The sequence below is a fragment of the Mytilus galloprovincialis genome, chromosome 14 (assembly GCF_965363235.1).
Source record: "Mytilus galloprovincialis chromosome 14, xbMytGall1.hap1.1, whole genome shotgun sequence".
Lineage (NCBI taxonomy): Eukaryota > Metazoa > Mollusca > Bivalvia > Mytilida > Mytilidae > Mytilus > Mytilus galloprovincialis.
This window is the reverse complement of record NC_134851.1, coordinates 5,465,820-5,485,326: the sequence shown is the minus strand read 5'-3', so window position 1 is coordinate 5,485,326 and position 19,507 is coordinate 5,465,820. Positions and strand designations below refer to the sequence as shown.

The 19,507-nt window shown below is 32.5% G+C and overlaps 1 protein-coding gene across 2 annotated transcripts in view; it reads left to right on the top strand.

Moving 5' to 3' along the window:
* The window catches only part of LOC143058029 (ankyrin repeat domain-containing protein 33B-like), a 41,652-nt gene extending 26,050 nt beyond the window's left edge, over positions 1-15,602 (top strand). For both annotated transcript variants that reach the window (XM_076231492.1, XM_076231493.1), the window contains exons 3-5: positions 8,283-8,412; positions 13,875-14,015; positions 14,815-15,602. In XM_076231492.1, the coding sequence (XP_076087607.1) occupies positions 8,283-8,412; positions 13,875-14,015; positions 14,815-15,263 (720 nt within the window). In that variant the 3' untranslated portion in view covers positions 15,264-15,602. The remainder of the gene's footprint in view (positions 1-8,282; positions 8,413-13,874; positions 14,016-14,814) is intronic.
* The last annotated feature ends 3,905 nt before the right edge of the window (positions 15,603-19,507 follow it).

Below are 19,507 nucleotides of genomic sequence, written 5' to 3'. Positions count from 1 at the left end.
ACATGTAGTTTACTATAATTGGTAATTACTATAACCGTTGCATACAACGTTGTATTTTGCATTTTGGGTTCAAATTCAAGTTTTTTTTTAGCTGAAATTTTTTTGAAAGCAAAGATCCCACACACTACTTTTGGTCGAATAAAATAAGTCATTGATCAATATATAAACTGTAAATGTTAATCCCTAGGCATTTCTATTTTCTGATTATAACTTCTTGTAAGTCATTAAGATTTTTGTTGAATCAGCTTAACTTTCTCGTTATGTTTGCTTCTTTAAACAGTTATCGTAATGCTAATTAACACTGGGTGATTTTCAAGAGCACTTGCAAGTCATTGAATAATGGCTTAGATTAACAAATCTCCGTCATGGTGCACACACACTGTTGTCATTTTAACGACACAATAAAGCGCTTATCATAAGCAAATACTTTATCCTCAATTATCATTTTTGCTATCTTAAAACATTATAAATCAAACTTAGTATATATATATATAACACTTATAAAAAGTAACACCCAAAAAGATTATCTTTAGCCCATATATCTCGTCACGTGTTTGACATCTTTTACATCGTTTGATCTTTAGTATTCAGATTCAGACGTTCATGATGGAGAAAGGATACAATTTATTATAATTGCTGTTTTCACTCTTACTTACAAAATCATTTTGTTACATCATGTTCTACATAAGGAAAGGTAAAAAGTATTAAATATGAATGCTGTTTTGGATTCGTTTGATGAGTTTAACCTTGCTTTTGATTTTGCAATTTGATAATGAACTTTCCGTTTTGAATTTCAGAATTTTTGTTATTTTCCTTTTTGAACTTTGTCTAGATTACTTTTTTTCGTTCAAGTGTTTATTGTCACAATTTTGCCTGAATACTGCTGTACCGTACTTATCACATGTTTATAACTGGAAAACCTATGTCATACTTGCTTTACATTCAAACACCAACTATTCCTAAAAAAAATCTTAAATAAAATGTATTAGGTCTTGTAGCATTATCGTTGATAATTCCTTAAATATTCTCTTTTCAATTTTTATTTCGATTTTAAATTACGCTGGATAATGTTCCAGAACAGTAACAGGTTATTAAATGATGGCTTAGGGTAACAAATTACTGGAGTATCTCAGACAATGCTGTAATCTCAACGACACTATAAATTGTCCATGATTAATGTTTTTAACGGTGCTTATGGTTTTAATGCTTAACTGGCGATAATATAGATGGACTTTAATTGAATGACTGTCAATGTTATAGCTCCTTTTTATATTTAAGTCGAGAGACGATAGCATGGTGTCGAGCTAAGTTTTAATATATTGTTGAGATCAGTACAAAGATCTGCCAGAATTATCTTGTTTACAATGTATAACTATAAAATAGTTCTGGGACAGTGCAACGCACATAATGTACACTTATCAGATAAACCCCCAACAAAGACTGAGAAACAGGATTCTCAACATGAAGCATTAAAAGAAAACTACAAATCACGAATTAGCGATCATTACAAATACACTCGTTCCCTTTGGAATTCATGCTACTTTTTCAATTTCTGGTATGTCATGTCTGATATGTAAACTCAAAGAATTAAGAAATTCGAATACTGTGACCTTAATCTGTATTCGTGAAGTCATTCGCAGAAATATTTATTCAATACACGAATCGTCTTTTAAATATTTCTTCTCATTTAGACTTCATACCATATGATGCTTTTGTTAAGATAGTACAAATAGAGGTCAAATCTAAATCATTAATGATTTCTGCAACTAAAAGTTTGGATAAGCAACTTTTTTAAAAAATCAATTAGTAACCATGTGATATAACCTGAATATGAAAATAAACTTCTCGTCATGATGATATACATTTTTATATGCAATGTTTTCAAACAATGCAACGATTTACTTTATTTAAACGTGTTAAAGGAATCAGATGTTCAGATGTATTTGTTTATTGATGTGGTTCATAAGTGATCCTCCTTTTTCGCTTGTATATAGAAAATAGAGTTCATTTTCCCGTTTGAATGGTTTAATACATGCCATTGTTGGGCCCTTTATAACTTGCTGTTAGATGTGACCTAAGGCTCTATATCTTCTTATATCTTTAAAGTATGTTTTTTTCTTCAAAAATGTATATCCGTTATCTATTTTACTTCTAATCAACTAATTAGTATTCAAGGCCAATAGGAGTCTTCAGTTGCTGAATGGTGTAGTCACTTTATCTTTTTACGTGTATCAATAGCTTATAAACACTGATATACGATGGCACTCCTACCATAGCAGTTGCGTTTGAGTACGATTTGTATTTACGATAATTGTCAATGTTCCTGTAAATAATCAGTTGTTCTTTCTGGGAACTCAGGTGTTTGACAATTGACAGACATTATATAACTAGGAGTCCTGACTGTGGTATTAGATTACAAAAATCAATTAATTAACACATAAAATATATGTTAAAATGTATCTGAAAACTTTTTGAACGTGACGCCTTGCCTTTCTTAGAATGCATTTAACATCATTAATTATGGTGACGTTTATGTAATGCCCAATTAGTCAATTTTGATTCGATTTGGTTGAATTTGGTTTCTCATCGATTTTAATTTTGTTTACTTTAGAAAAGTTTAAGGAAGCAATACAAGTTGATAATCACAGCTTGTCCTTACTAATCCATTGTAACTATTTTCCTATCAAATGGGTCTTACTGGCAATCATAGCTAGGAAAGATAAATCAAAGAGTTCAGTTTATACGCGAGAGAAAACAATTGTGTCGTGTTTAATGTCTAATGATAGTCTTAAACCTATGATTTAAGTAAAAATATTTAAGAACATGTCCTGATTGGAAGAAGTAATTTGATTTCATTAGATAACGATACCATGCTTACACAAGTTACAGTTGAACAACCTTTAAGTGTTAAGCAACCTTCATTTGATACAAGGTTGACTTTATAAGCAGCTTACCAGCACGGATGTTTTATCCCTTACGATTTAAGTTCTGACTTGATGCTTTTAAACTTTTAAACTTAGAATTTTTGTAATTGCTAAACAGTAAAATAATAAAAATACAGAACTCCTAGAAAATTCAAAATGGAAAGTTCGTAATCAAATGGCAACATCAAAAGGTCAAACACATCAAACAAAGGGATAACAGCTGTAATAATTCTGATTGGGTACAGGCATTTTCTTATGAAGAAAAAATATCATCAGCGGATTTCCAATGTATTCAGTTTTTATGCCCCACTTACGATAATAGAGGGACATTATGTTTTCTGGTCTGTGCATCCGTTCGTCCGTTCGTCCGTCTGTCCCACTTCAGGCCAAAGTTTTGGTCAAAATACTGTCCCTCTGGTACATTTCGTCCCTCTTTTAGTATATATGTGCCCTATGATATGATCTTTCTAATTTGAATATCAATAAGAGTTTTGACCCCAATTTCAAGGTTCACTGAACATAGAAAATGATAGTGAAAATTTCAGGTGAAAGTTTTTGGTCAGGTTAGTTTTTGATAACGTTGAAGTCCAATCAACTTGAAAATTAGTAAACATGTACCCTATGATATGATCTTTCTAATTTAAATGACAAAGTAGAGATTTTGTCCAATTTTACGATACTAAACATAGAAAATGATAGTGCGAGCTGGGCATCCTTGTAATTTGGACACATTCTTGTTTTTTTTTTATAGATTAGACCGTTGGTTTTCATGTTTGAATAGTTTTTGAAGTACTTAGGCCTTTTTACCCAAGGCATAGGTTACCTTAGCTGTGTTTAGGAAAACCTTTAGAAGTTTTTGGTCCTCAATGTTCTTCAACTTCGTATTTTGTAGACGAAACGAACGTCTGGGCAAATACAAAATTCCAATCCTGATATCTATGAGTTTATTAACACTAGTCATTGCTGGGCCACTTTGTAGGCTGTACGGTGTGAGCTAAGGCTAACTAAGATTGTACTTATACCTATAATGGTTTACTTTAAAACAAATTGTGACATGGATGGAGAGTTGTCTCACTCATACCACATCTTCTCATATCTATATACCAGATATTCGGTGACATGAAGACACATGGTGTTCATGGTTACATTTGTTCGGTAAAAACATTTTTTTTCTATAGACCTTTGTAACTTTAACACTCATGACAGTTAACATGAGGTAGAACAATAATACAAACAATATATATAATTTCTGGGTTTTTTTCACACATTGTTTTGTCAATTTAATGGAGTTGTTTGCATCTGTCATACAAGTAAGAGGTTTAGCTAGCTATCAAACCATCATTCTTCCAAGTTAAGAATACGACAGTAGTTTTCCATTCTTTTGATGTATTTGACTATCCGTTTTGAATTGTCCTTTCAGTTCGGTATTTGTTCTTATTTTATGTTCTGTGATAAATGGTGAAGACAATACGATTTTATAATGCGGGTAAACTTAGTGCTAAATAAGGAATTTAACATCTATGCAAATGAAAATAAAACTAAATACATGACATTTATAATTGCCTCTCCAGAAAAAAAGTAAAACACAACACTGAACCCTGTTAATATCAAATATAAAAATGGGGAAATTTCATTACAAAAAACAAGATAAAGATCAAATCAGCAGTACTCAGTGACGCAAGGCTTCATGGAACGACACAGAGAATTGATATGAGAATATGTAATAGTGATAACTCCTCAGGGGGGAAGTGAACATGTAAAATTTAACACAGTGTTAAATGAATCATAGCAATTACTGATTGAGTCAACGACTTAGTGAAATTGAAAGTTTAAATTTTCGAAATTGAATACGTGGTTGTATTTCATAATTGATGGAAACATTTCCCTTATCCTTCTTTGCTATGACTGGTTTAATTTTCATAAAATTTGCCCAAATATTTACTTCAACCCTTTGAACAAATATAAATTTCATTGGCTATATAGCAGTTTGACAAACATGAAAGTTGATCATTAAAAAGCATAATATATTTTCAACAATAGAACTGATTGAAACATTAAAACGATTTGAACAGAGATGTCTTCCTGTGTTTTATGTACCACCTTACCATTTAAAATCATGACAGTGTCAATTTCGATCGCAGCACTTCTTCATATTCATAAAATAGTTTTAGAAAGTCGGTTTCTATTTGCTTTCTGGATTAAGAATTTAGTATGCAAAATCTTTCTTCAAACGTCAAAGACCGTTTAATTGTTTTCAGAAGTACTTTAATCCAGAAAACATTTGCGGTTTTATTTCATCAATAGTGAACAAAATTCAATCATCTCGAACATAATCTGAAAACAAGAATCCAATCTTCTTTTAGTTCGTTCGCATCCGATATGTTAGTAGAACAAAACTCTTACGATATTCTTTCGGTAATTAGACATTCGATTACTTTTCTCATTAATCTTTCCTTCAATTTCGAGTCCAATAGAAATGAAATCGAATTTACAGATCCTTGCATAGAATTGGGAAAATGGAAAAAAAAATTAAATAAATTAAATAAAACAAAGACAATAGCAGCTCCAAATGAATGGAGTAGAGTATGTAAGTTTTGACCTTTTGTATAAGCATGTGGTTTTATACACAAACAAACATGTATCGATATTAAAGGTTGTGTTGCAATCTTTACATATAAGCAATTAAATGCGAAAAATCTATATGACATACATTAAAACGTTGACACTCGCTTCATTTGTTTGCACCTGTCATAAGTCAGGAATCTGTTTTTCAGTAGTTGTCGTTTGTTGACGTGGTTCATGAGTGTTTCTCGTTTTTAATTTTTTATATAAATCAAATCGTTGGTTTGTCCGTTTGAATGATTTTACTAATGTTATTATTATAGCTTTATAGCTTGCTGTTCGATGCGAGCCTATGGTCCGTGTTCAAGACCGTACTTTGACCTATAATTGCTTACGTTCACAAATTGTGACTTGTATGTGAGATTTGTCTCATTGGCACTCAAACCACATCTTCTTATATCTATGTACAGTCACTAACCGTAAAAGGCCTCCAGTCACTAGTTCCACTGATAATATAGGAATAAGCATTTTCTCTTATTTGTGACGAATTCGTATATAGTTATGTGTCAATTCTATAGACTATTATTGTATATATTATATAGTTTGCCGATAGCACTACATTACTTTCATTACACGAGTATCTACACATACTCATTACTGACATGTATTCCTTAAAGTTAGAAAAAGATAATTTTGTGTTTATAATGCATCCTAGATTATGAACTAAAAATAAAACTAATGTCTTAGGTGGATTATTATTACAATGAATTTCGAACAAGCCAAAAAAAGATTAAAAGAAGTGGTATGATGGTCAATGGGACAAATGTCGTAAGTGACCAGCTGGTTTAAGAGAGAATTTAATTAATTATTAAAACACTAATATCTAAACCAAAGAAATTAAACCATACAGACTGGGGTTTTTTATTAGGTAAATAAGATACGCTGAATGTTTTTTTTTTCAATGAGCACTGACATTTTAAAAAGACAGATATATCAACAAAGACATATAGTTTGTTTTCTTCTTACCGCGGTTAAGAAATGTCCGTTCTATGTTCATATATGAAACATAGTTTACGAATCGCTTTAAGTTAGATAAAAAAAAATATTATTTTTATAATCACTTACTCTATTTCTATGATGACCTCATCGGCAGAGGTCACAACAAATCGTTGATTCTATTTAATTGTCTCTTCTGTATTTGGTTCAAATCTATCTATTGTCTTAAGTAGCAATCAATATGCAGACTTTGACTTTTTAGTTTGACTTTATTTATAAGTGGTTTACAAATCAGCTTATGGCATTATATTACATGTATTATCTGTAAGAAGAGAGACGTTTTTTCCTTAACGGAATTCATTCATTATTTTTTCTCAAAGCAGAAATATGATTCTGGGCATTTTTGTACGGTTAGATTGTTGACAATATTTGTCAAAGGGATCAAATTATTATGGATGAATACTAACCGTACCAGTTTCCAAATCAAGAACAATTATTGCATTATTTTGGGGAGTTTTTCACATATACCGGGAATAAATGTACAGAAAGTGGTGTTGTAAGTTTGTTTTCTTTTTAAATGTTTTGATTTTGAGCTTACAACCCCCAATTCAGTAATCTGGACTCAGATGCATACCTTTCACTAAATGGTTGCGTATATATTTTAGTTGTGCACATGCTAAAATATAAATAATTCAGAAATTTCAGTCATTTTTACAGGCTAATAGATGGGAAAAAAAGCTTTGCAATCCATCATGATGATTATTTTTTAACATATCAAATTAAATAATAAGTTTTGGCTTAATGTGAAAACAATGTTTTTAAATACTTTCATACCACCTTTGTTAGCCGAAAAGCGCGTCTGGTGTATTAAAATTATAATCCTGATAACTATTTACACCACTGGGTCGATGCCACTGCTGGTGGACGTTTCGTCCCCAAGGGTATCACCAGCCCAGTAGTCAGCACTTGGGTTTTGACATGAATATCGATTATATGGTCATTTTCATAAATATCCTGTTACAAAACTTTGAAATTTTCGAAAACCTAAGGATTTTCTTATTCCAATAATAGATTACTTTAGCCGTATTTGGCACATTTTGGAAATTTTGGGTCCTAAATGCTCTTCAACTTTGTACTTATTTGGCTTTACAACTACTTTGATCTGAGCGTCACTGATGAGTCTTATGTAGACGAAACGCGCGTCTGACGTATAAAAATTATAATCCTGGTACCTGTGATAACTATTAGCATCTTTAGACACTTCAGATGGTCTCATTTACATCTTTATGTACATGATTCTTGTATATTTTATTATGTTATACATATTCTGTGAATTCAGTGACTTTTTATACAGACTTATATACATATTTTTAAATACTCATCCGTTTAATATGTTTCATTTCATTTCATTATACAGTAGTTTTATTTGTGTTAAGACAGAAAATAATCAATTTTGATCCTTTTATTGAATTTCAATGTAATGTTTTGGCTTTAATCAAATCTTTTTTAGAATTGAATGAAGTTGAAAAAGATTGAAATTTTAATTGTAGTTATTATTCTGTAAGAACTGACATCATGGATTCAATCAAACTGCAACAAACGTTGTAATTTTATTATTTTATTTGACTGCACGATCAAGAATCGTACTAAGTAAACACTTAAAGACAAAATGTGCAATTATATATCTTGCAAATGATTAATTTTCTAGTAAAAACGAACTTTTGCATTCCCTTAACATTGTATTACAGGCAACACATTAAAAGAAAAAAAACCACACAATATTTTTGTTTTTTATTTCAGACCGCACTTGCACATGCGTGTTTTAGTGGCTATTTGCCGATTGTTGAAGTTTTATCGGAGGTGCCAGGGGTTGATGTAAACTTGGCAGACAAAGAAGGCAACACACCGCTTATATTTGCATCACAAGCAGGTAAATTAGCAGAATTTATAATAGCGGCATACATGTGAAGCAGGTAAAGTGTTACAAGATCTATACAATCCGTATACACATATTAAAAAGTAAAATCACAAAAATACTGAACTCAGACACATGTCAGAGGAAAATCCAATCGAGAAGTCCATAATATTAAAAGCAGGCAACACACCGCTTATATTTGCATCTCAAACAGGTAAATTAGTACAAGATCTATAATATCGGCATACACATAGAGCAGGCAATTTATATATAAACCATATTATGTGCATGTTAACAAGTACAGTAGGAACATTGTACTTACAAGACACATATTTTCTTCCAACATTCTAAGCATGGAAATTAGAATAAATAATATGTCCTTAGCATGCAATATACACGTAATCACGGTATTGGCACAACGCCAGTCGTCATGACTATTTTTTTATCAATTGACTATTTACATGATTGTTGTTCTTTTTATTTTTTGAACTTATTAGTAAAATATACGTATTGTTAACAAAAGTAAAAAATAGATATAGTCTCTCATCGATATAAAAAAGTGAAGACTCCAACGTGTTATAAAACGATGTTGACAATATAAAATAATGTCCTTGAAGAACAAAATAATCTTCGATAATGATGCGTTTCCATCAGGGGTTAGATAGTTATATTTATTTTATATTCATTTATTTACGAATTTGTCTACTAAAGGATTAACTAGTTAATAGTCTCGTGTTCGTGAAATGTCATTCGTCAATAAACAGAAGTATACAGAAAACAATCGTTAAAATAAAAGAAATTCAGTCAAATATATGAAAAAAAAATAATAATAATAATAATAATAGCACGTAGATAATTGACATTAAAGACTGTGATGTTTTATGTGTTTCAGTTCATTTTGTTGAGTAAATTCCTTATTGTTCACATATGGGACATTATCAACCATCATGTCAACAAAAAGACTAATTAATAGAGCACATAGCACAACACAATATTGAGGGATTGGTTGAACGGGTACCTAGAAATAGTTATCAAAGGTATCAGGATTATAATTTAGTACACCAGACACGCCTTTCATCTACACAAGACTCCTCAGTGACGCTCATGTCAAAATATTTGTAAAATTAAGCAAGTACAAAGTTGAAGAGCATTTAGGATCCAATATTCCATAAGGTTGTGCCAAAAAACGGCACTTATATATAAAATATGTAGAAAAAAGATAGAGAGTGAATGAAAGAAAGAAAGAGTCAACGAGATAGAAAAATAGAGTTCATATTTTTCTACAGTTGAAAAAAATTCAAGAGTTGTTTAAGTGTTGATCATGTATTCAAAACTTCATACATTCATTTCTTAAATCAAACTAAAAAACCACATGAGAAATTATTAGATTAAGTTCCCTACAATTAGTATCATTTTCTTTCAATAATATAACACGTTTAGTTTAATCATTTGAAATTTAAATTACACAATAATCTGTCTTTCATACAAACTTTTGTTGCCCGCTTTCAAAGTATTGACATAGCATATGCTGCAAAGTACAAACAGTAGTTATCAAAGGTACAAGGGTTATAATTTAGTACGCCAGACACGCGTTTCGTCTACATAAGACTTATCAGTGACGCTCATATCAAAATAGTTATAAAGCCAAACAAGTACAAAGTTGAAGAGCATTGAGGATCCAAAATTCCAAAAAGTTGTGCCAATACGGCTAAGGTTATCTATTCCTGGGATACAAAAATCTATGGTTTCTCGAAAAATTCAACGTTTTGTAAAAGGAAAACTTATAAAAATGACCACATAATTGATATTCATGTCAACACCGAAGTGCTTACTACTGAACGAAACGTCCACCAGCAGTGTCATCGACCCAGTGGTGTAAATAGTTATGAAAGGTACCAGTATTATAATTTAGTACGCCAGACGCGCGTTTCGTCTACATATGACTGAACAAATGTATCTATAATATAGGAGTTTCATTTCTATTTGTTTAAAATTTCAACAATTCCAGTAATACACAATAAGTTATGCTAAAAATGATGACAGGATAAAGTCGCAATCCTATTTGTTTTAATACTCATTTTTTCAAGTAATAACAATAAGTTATGCTTATATAATAAATGGACACATAAACTCATAATAGATACATGAATTCAAGTATATATATATGTACACCAGACGCGTGTTTCTTCTACTAAAGACTTATCAGTGACGCTCGAATCAAAAAATGTCTAAAAGGCCAAAAAAAGTATGAAGTTGAAGAGCATTGAGGACCGAAACTTCCTAAACGTTTTGCAAAATACAGCTACGGTAATCTAATCCTGCGAAATAATAAACGTCAATTCAATAACATAAACGATGTCCTCCGATAGAAAATCATCGCTGTATGTCAAAATAATAAATGTAACTGCAATAACATTATCGATGTCCTCCAATAGAGAAAACGTCTCTGTATGTCAAAATAATAAACGGCACTTCAATAATATAAACGATGTCCTCCGATAGAAAATCATCGATGTATGTCAAAATAATAAATGTAACTGCAATAACATTATCGATGTCCTCCGATAGAGAAAACGTCTCTGTATGTCAAAATAATAAACGGCACTTCAATAACATAAACAATGTCCTCCGATAGAAAATCATCGCTGTATGTCAAAATAATAAATGTAACTGCAATAACATTATCGTTGTCCTCCGATAGAGAAAACGTCTCTGTATGTCAAAATAATAAACGGCACTTCAATAACATAAACGATGTCCTCCGATAGAAAATCATCGCTGTATGTCAAAATAATAAATGTAACTGCAATAACATTATCGATGTCCTCCGATAGAGAAAACGTCTCTGTATGTCTAAATAATAAACGGCACTTCAATAACATAAACGATGTCCTCCGATAGAAAATCATCGCTGTATGTCAAAATAATAATTGTAACTGCAATAACATTATCGATGTCATCCGATACAGAAAACGTTCCTGTATGTCAAAATAATAAATGTAACTGCAATAATATTATCGATGTCCTCCGATAGAAAAATCGTCTATGTATGTCAAAGTAATAAACGTCACTTCAATAACAAGGTTACTATTAATTTGATGCCTAAATGTGTGAAAATAAGCCAGGAATTTCATTTACAACAGAAATCAATACAACGTCAACTCGTAATAGATTTTCCTGCTAAAGAAAGAATTCAATTAATTGAGAGAATGGTAGTTTGTTCGACAACCTGAATCCATTTTATAAAATATAGTGTTCTCGAAAGTTAAAAAAATGCAGGTTTTGATAGGGATATATAGTGGTGTTGATTAAACGTCAAAAGCAACTGTTAAAAAAGTTATTGAATTTTTTAGTTTTTGTTTTTTTTTTTTTATTTCAACAACCGCTTTGATGAGTCTTATGTAGACGAAACACGTCTGGCGTACTAAATTATAATCCTGGTACCTATGAGGTCATTGTCTCAAATTCCACTGAACTCAGAATAAACTTTAAAATGGATTTTACAGAAATATTACACTTAATTAGTACAGTTAATGCGTTGTACTGACGGAACAAAGCAATTAAGGTTAGACCTTTAATTGAAATTTAACTTACTTCGAGATATAAGTGACAAGATATAACTTCTTCTCAATTGATCAATCGATAATAACGAAGGAAAGATACTTGTTTTGTTAAACTTATTCATTGTTGATTTCTTTCAAATTTGAACTGATTTTATTAGAAAGTCGAAAGATACCACAGGAATATTCTACTAAGAATGACACATTGGATTAAATGTCCCCATGTGACCAGACGTGACTGCTTACTTGTGCCTCCGGCACAACCAAACGATTGATGAATTAACTACTGTAAATTCAGAAATTATTGCGTGCATTTATTATTACGATTTTGTCGGTTTAGACTTAAATGAGATTTTAAATTTTTACGATTTTGAGAAAAATCCTGTTTAATTCATATAAATATTTCAAAATGCGAGTTTAAATTATTGCGTTTACAACTCCGTCACATTTATCGCAATAATAAAAACCTCGCAGTAATTTCTGAATTTACAGTAACACGTAGTGACCATGGATATTTTTATTTCCTATTCAACCTTACCTTGGGATAATATATAAAAACATAAAGAAGTAGAAAACTAATATTATTACGAGAGAAAGTACACATACTGATGTTAGAATGAACAAAAGAAAATTGTCAGTTATTAGAACGGTAGTAATAAAATATATTAGCGCACAGGACAATTACATTATTTATGTGGTTTGATTGCCAATATGACAACTCACCACCAGAGAACAAATGACATGAAAGTTTACACTGTATATCAGTACGGGAAAGTATTCTTATTATTATTAATTCGAGGGGAAACTATGAAAACTGAATATAAAACAGAATAAATTGCAACAGGGAACTGGGTACAGAAAGCTATAACTATAATAAATGCAGATGAATGTTCAAAAATTGATATTGATGTTGGGGAAAGTACAAAATTTCCATCAAACCTTAGTGTCCACTTTTCTCGTATACCTTGATTGTGATTTTTCTTCCAATTATCAGTTAGCAAGAAATAGCACGAACTCCTTCTAATCTTTCAGAATATGTAAGAAATAGAGATTCTACAACTGTAAAAAGTGTATTATGATATTTCTCCACTCGAGACAGTTAAATTTTAATATTTGTAGCGCGATTTAACAGTTGAGAGTGGAGAAATATCATAATACACGAGTTACAGTGGTGGAATCTGTTTCTCTTATGATTTTTATCCTTCCTTTTCAAAGATTCGACAAAAAGTTGTGTACTTTTGATAAGACGTCATCAGGCATGGTGGCCTTTTTTCATGACGTCACAATAAGAAAATTAAGAAGAAAACTAGAAAACTTAACGTCACAATTGAATTTCTACCGATCCTTTGCCGAGAACAGATTTTTCACTAGAGAGGAGAAATATTTTTCTCACACCAGTCAGGAAATATGAAAATAGCACAAAAATTAGAGAAAATGAAATTTTATAACGGATATCCTTTCAATTAAACCAATTCTTAAAGCTGATGTTCAGAAGTTGTAGTCATAGTTAATATGGTTTATAAATGAGATGGTTTCACGTTTTTTTTATGTAGATAAGACAGTCGGTTTTCCCTTTTTAATGGTTTTACGATAGTCAGTGGTTTGGGCCCTTTCTGGTTTGGTGTTCGGCGTGAACAAAGGTTCCGTGTCGAAGACCGTACGTAGACCTATAATGATATACTTTTACAAATGTGACAAGGGTGGTGAGTTGTCGCATTGACACTCATACCACATCTTCTTAGATCGACATAAAATTCTATTTCTTTGTTGAGGCTTAATTATTTGAAAAGTTGAGATTTTTTTTATTATCAATGACATCGTAATGAAACAAAAAGTAAAACAGAGTTTCTATAGAGAAAGGAACAATAACGGTTATTAATGTTTTCTCTATATTAATAATTTTATTTCATTTGGCAGGATATAAAGAAATTCTAAAAGTATTATTGAATGATTTCCGAAAAATAAAAGTCGATCAAAAAAGTAAAGCTGGATTTACTGCTTTGATGAAAGCTGCTATACAGGGACGTACAGCATGTGCAAAACTCATATTATTCGCAGGTATGTATTTATTTTGTTTACACATGCTACATGCATCTGCTCTGTTGACATGAGTTTGATGTGTTTACAGGTATTCATTGGGGTAATACGTGTTCGTTCTTAGTGTTAACATGTGTTCATAGTGTTCGTTCACGTGTCCGTTGTATAAAAATGTGTTCATTCTGTTAACATGTGTTCATTTGTGTTTCCCGTATACCATGTGTTCATTGTGTTGTCAAGAGCTCTTTCTTTGTGTTATTTTAACATGTTTTTGTAGTTTAAACTGCGTTTTCATGTGTTGTTGTGTTAATCTCTATTTATTAGATTTACATGTGTTCATTGCGTGTGCAAGAATAAAAAGATAACGTAAACTGTTGTGTTTATCTGGTCATGCCTTGCATGATGATAGCTCAATCTAAATGTTTTGATATGAAAATATGCATTATCATTGCAAATGAGGCAAATATCCACCAAAGGACAGTAGAATATATAAGTCATTAAACGTCACCATTTAGCCTAGAACAATAAGTAAAACTAATATTATATAGCATGCTATGAAGGGCCCGGCATAATAACATGAACAACGACATAAAATGTATCTTCAAATGAAAGGAAAACAATATAATAGGCAACAAATCACTACAACCACTGACCACTGAATTTTGACCCCGGGTCCAGACGCATAAAGAAATTATCATGTTTAAAGGAGAGTTTCTCCTTGGCACTCATACTATATGTACATCCTCCTTTTTATATTGATTCTAAAAATGACAATTCCGTAAAAAACTATTTTTCACACCACTTTATATTATACTTTTAGGTGCTAACCCACGTCTCCGTGATAATGGCAGGAAATTAACAGCAGAGGAATGGGCAAGGTTTACCAACCGACATGAATGTGCTGATGAAATAGCTAAATTTACAAAACTAAAACGTTGTCTCTTTGGTGGAAGTAAAAAAAATCACAAAAGGTCAAATAGTGAACCTGACTTAATAATAGCAGCAGAAAAATGCAAAGAATGTAAACCTATACAAAGACAGAAGTCTAAATCGTTCCGAAAGAAAGTTAAAAAATTCATTCCATGGAGTAATGACTCATCTCCATCATTGAAAGATCAAAATCCATTTGAAATTATTGCAAGATGCGTGTCAACACCCGTACTTCCTGGTGGCCTTGCGCCGACAGCAGCACAGCCTAGACTAAAACGACCCGTTAGTGTTGATCATATCCCAAGAGTTGAAATTACCTCACCTATTGAAAAAGGTTAATGCGTTTTATGCTAAAAACCTTTTGTATATATCGGAGTATCGCCTAAGGAATGAAAAGAAGAAACAGCTGAAATGTCAGAGGCGGATTTACGATTTTTGCAGGGGGATAGAAATTTCCTAAAAACTCAATCTATATTTAGTCTTTTTTGTGGGCGAGTATATCCTCAAAATTATTATACATCATAAGAAATAAGAGATTGCAAACTCCCTCTACGCACTGCCCATGGATCCGCCACTGACTTTGTTCAAATATTGTTATATGATGACATATCACAAGCTATTTGTCAGATTTCTTTTTAAAACTGTCTATCAATATAATAAATGTATTTTTATACACTATTTTTCATTTTACATCTCTTTATTAACGGTATGTTCGATTTATTTAGCCTTTCTTAGATACGTTCAGACCAGAAGTACGACATGTGTTCTGGTGAGGTCTTCCAAATATACGCTCGATATCATTAGTACGACACGTCATTCTGGTCTCGCCTTCCTTAGACACGCTCGAGACACGGAACACGACACGTGGTTCTGGTGTAGCTCCTTTTGAGACACGTACGAGACCAGGGATACGAAACGTGTTTCTTGTGTAGCCCTGTTTGAGACACGTACGAAACCAGGTGTACGAAACATGTTTCTCTTGTAACCCCTTTTGGGACACGTACGAGAGAAGGGGTACTATAAATGTTTCTTGTTTAGCTCCTTTTGAGACACGTACGAGAGAAGGGGTACTATAAATGTTTCTTGTTTAGCTCCTTTTCAGACACGTACAAGAGAAGGGGTACTATAAATGTTTCTTGTTTAGCTCCTTTTGAGACACGTACAAGAGAAGGGGTACTATATATGTTTCTTGTTTAGCTCCTTTTGAGACACGTACGAGAGAAGGGGTACTATATATGTTTCTTGTTTAGCTCCTTTTGAGACACGTACGAGAGAAGGGGTACGATAAGTGTCTCTTGTAACCCCTTTTGAGACACGTACGAGAGAAGGGGTACTATAAATGTTTCTTGCTTAGCTCCTTTTGAGACACGTACAAGAGAAGGGGTACTATAAATGTTTCTTGTTTAGCTCCTTTTGAGACACGTACAAGAGAAGGGGTACTATATATGTTTCTTGTTTAGCTCCTTTTGAGACACGTACGAGAGAAGGGGTACTATATATGTTTCTTGTTTAGCTCCTTTTGAGACACGTACGAGAGAAGGGGTACGATAAGTGTCTCTTGTAACCCCTTTTGAGACACGTACGAGAGAAGGGGTACTATAAATGTTTCTTGTTTAGCTCCTTTTGAGACACGTACGAGAGAAGGGTTACTATATATGTTTCTTGTTTAGCTCCTTTTGAGACGCGTACGAGAGAAGGGGTACTATAAATGTTTCTTGTTTAGCTCCTTTTGATACACGTACGAGAGAAGTGGTACGATAAGTGTCTCTTGTAACCCCTTTTGAGACACGTACAAGAGAAGGGGTACTATAAATGTTTCTTGTTTAGCTCCTTTTGAGACACGTACGAGAGAAGGGGTACTATAAATGTTTCTTGTTTAGCTCGTTTTGAGACACGTACAAGAGAAGGGGTACTATATATGTTTCTTGTTTAGCTCGTTTTGAGACACGTACGAGAGAAGGGGTACTATAAATGTTTCTTGTTTAGCTCCTTTTGAGACACGTACAAGAGAAGGGGTACTATATATGTTTCTTGTTTAGCTCCTTTTGAGACACGTACGAGAGAAGGGGTACTATAAATGTTTCTTGTTTAGCTCCTTTTGAGACACGTACGAGAGAAGGGGTACTATAAATGTTTCTTGTTTAGCTCCTTTTGAGACACGTACGAGAGAAGGTGTACTATAAATGTTTCTTGTTTAGCTCCTTTTGAGACACGTACAAGAGAAGGGGTACTATATATGTTTCTTGTTTAGCACCTTTTGAGGCACGCACGAGAGAAGGGGTACTATATATGTTTCTTGTTTAGCCCCTTTTGGGACACGTACGAGAGAAGGGGTACGATAAGTGTCTCTTGTAACCCCTTTTGAGACACGTACAAGAGAAGGGGTACTATAAATGTTTCTTGTTTAGCTCCTTTTGAGACACGTACAAGAGAAGGGGTACTATATATGTTTCTTGTTTAGCTCCTTTTGAGACACGTACAAGAGAAGGGGTACTATATATGTTTCTTGTTTAGCTCCTTTTGAGACACGTACAAGAGAAGGGGTACTATAAATGTTTCTTGTTTAGCTCCTTTTGAGACACGTACAAGAGAAGGGGTACTATATATGTTTCTTGTTTAGCTCCTTTTGTGACACGTACGAGAGAAGGGTTACTATAAATGTTTCTTGTTTAGCTCCTTTTGAGACACGTACGAGAGAAGGGGTACTATATATGTTTCTTGTTTAGCTCCTTTTGAGACACGTACGAGAGAAGGGGTACTATATATGTTTCTTGTTTAGCTCCTTTTGAGACACGTACAAGAGAAGGGGTACTATAAATGTTTCTTGTTTAGCTCCTTTTGAGACACGTACAAGAGAAGGGTACTATAAATGTTTCTTGTTTAGCTCCTTTTGAGACACGTACGAGAGATGGGTACTATAAATGTTTCTTGTTTAGCTCCTTTTGAGACACGTACGAGAGATGGGTACTATAAATGTTTCTTGTTTATCTCCTTTTGAGACACGTACGAGAGATGGGGTACTATAAATGTTTCTTGTTTAGCTCCTTTTGAGACACGTACGAGAGAAGGGGTACGATAAGTGTTTCTGATGTAGATTTCTTTGAGGCATAATTCGGAGAACAACATGTAACTTCTATAATACGACAATAATCGAAATAAAGTACACATGATGTATGTAAACTCGTGATACATGGAATTATAAGTATTATATAAAAAGACGGATAACCAATCATTTAAACAATTACGCATGTAAATCTTCTATATACTCACCAATATAACAATCTAATTAAAGTAAATATATCTGATTCCGTTATACTACGTTATACTCATATAAATATTTTAATTAAATTGATTTAAAAATTGATTCTGTTGCCTTATTGTAAGCCTTATTGGTTGAACGTATGCAGTCTTTTGAACCCGGATCATTTGTTTCAACTGTCCTAAGTTAGGAACTTGATGTTCAGTGGTTGTCGTGTGTTGATGTGGTTCATAAATTTTCCTCGTATCTCGTTTTTTATATAGATTAGACCGTTGGTTTTCCTATTAGAAAGGTTTTACTCAAGTCATTTGTGGGACCTATTATAGCTTGCCGCTTGGTATGAGACACGGCTCCGTGTTGTAGCCCTTACTTTTTCATTAGCATTCATAACATATCTTCTGATATCTATTTTCCAGTTTGGCATATTTTTTGTTAGTCCTTCTCTGGTTATCAATTGGTTTTTACCTCAAATTTTGGAATTTTGGTTGCTTTATCTACCATCTATTACAATGCGATTGTGTCATTGATTGTGTACGCCCACTTAAGACTGTTGTATATATAATAACATTGAAATTTGCTATCTTTTAAAAAAAAATCAGTCACGGAAAAGGTAAAATAACAAAAAATACATAGCACAAAAGACTTTAAGTCCGTTATAAAATGGCAAAAATCAAACGCTCAAACGCCTCTACACATGGTAAAACAACTGGCATAGTCACGACTTGGTATAGATATTTCGCAATGTAGAAAATGTAGAAAATGGTGGATTAAACCTGGTTGTATAGCTGGCTAAATCTTTCACTTGTATGACAGTCGCATATATTTCATTATATTGTCAACAATGTGTGTGCAAATTAAACAGACGTTTATAGGTAAATGTGTCAAACATTATGTCTCAGAGGTAAACAATGTAATTATTTAATATATATATATATCTGCTCCATGCAAAGCTCTGATTCCCTGTCCGGATTATACTTTTAGTTAGGTCCTTTTTGGTTTCGATCATCTCTCCAACTTTGTAAAACAATAATAATATTTTATTCTGGAGCATAAGTGACAAGACATTTATTCTCCAAAATGTGCATCTTGTGTAGTACCATTGGTCTGTTAAACTAATTTTATAACATACTTTGAAATCATTAAAGTGGATGACTAGACCGATAAATGACTTTTGACAACAAATGCATCAAGTCATAGCTTAAATTACATTTAGTCAATATAGTATTCAATTGTTTTAGTTCATATATATAATGAAATCTATAAATTCTCTAATGAATGTTATGTCAATTGTGATTAAAACAAAGCACCAACTTGTATTTCTTAT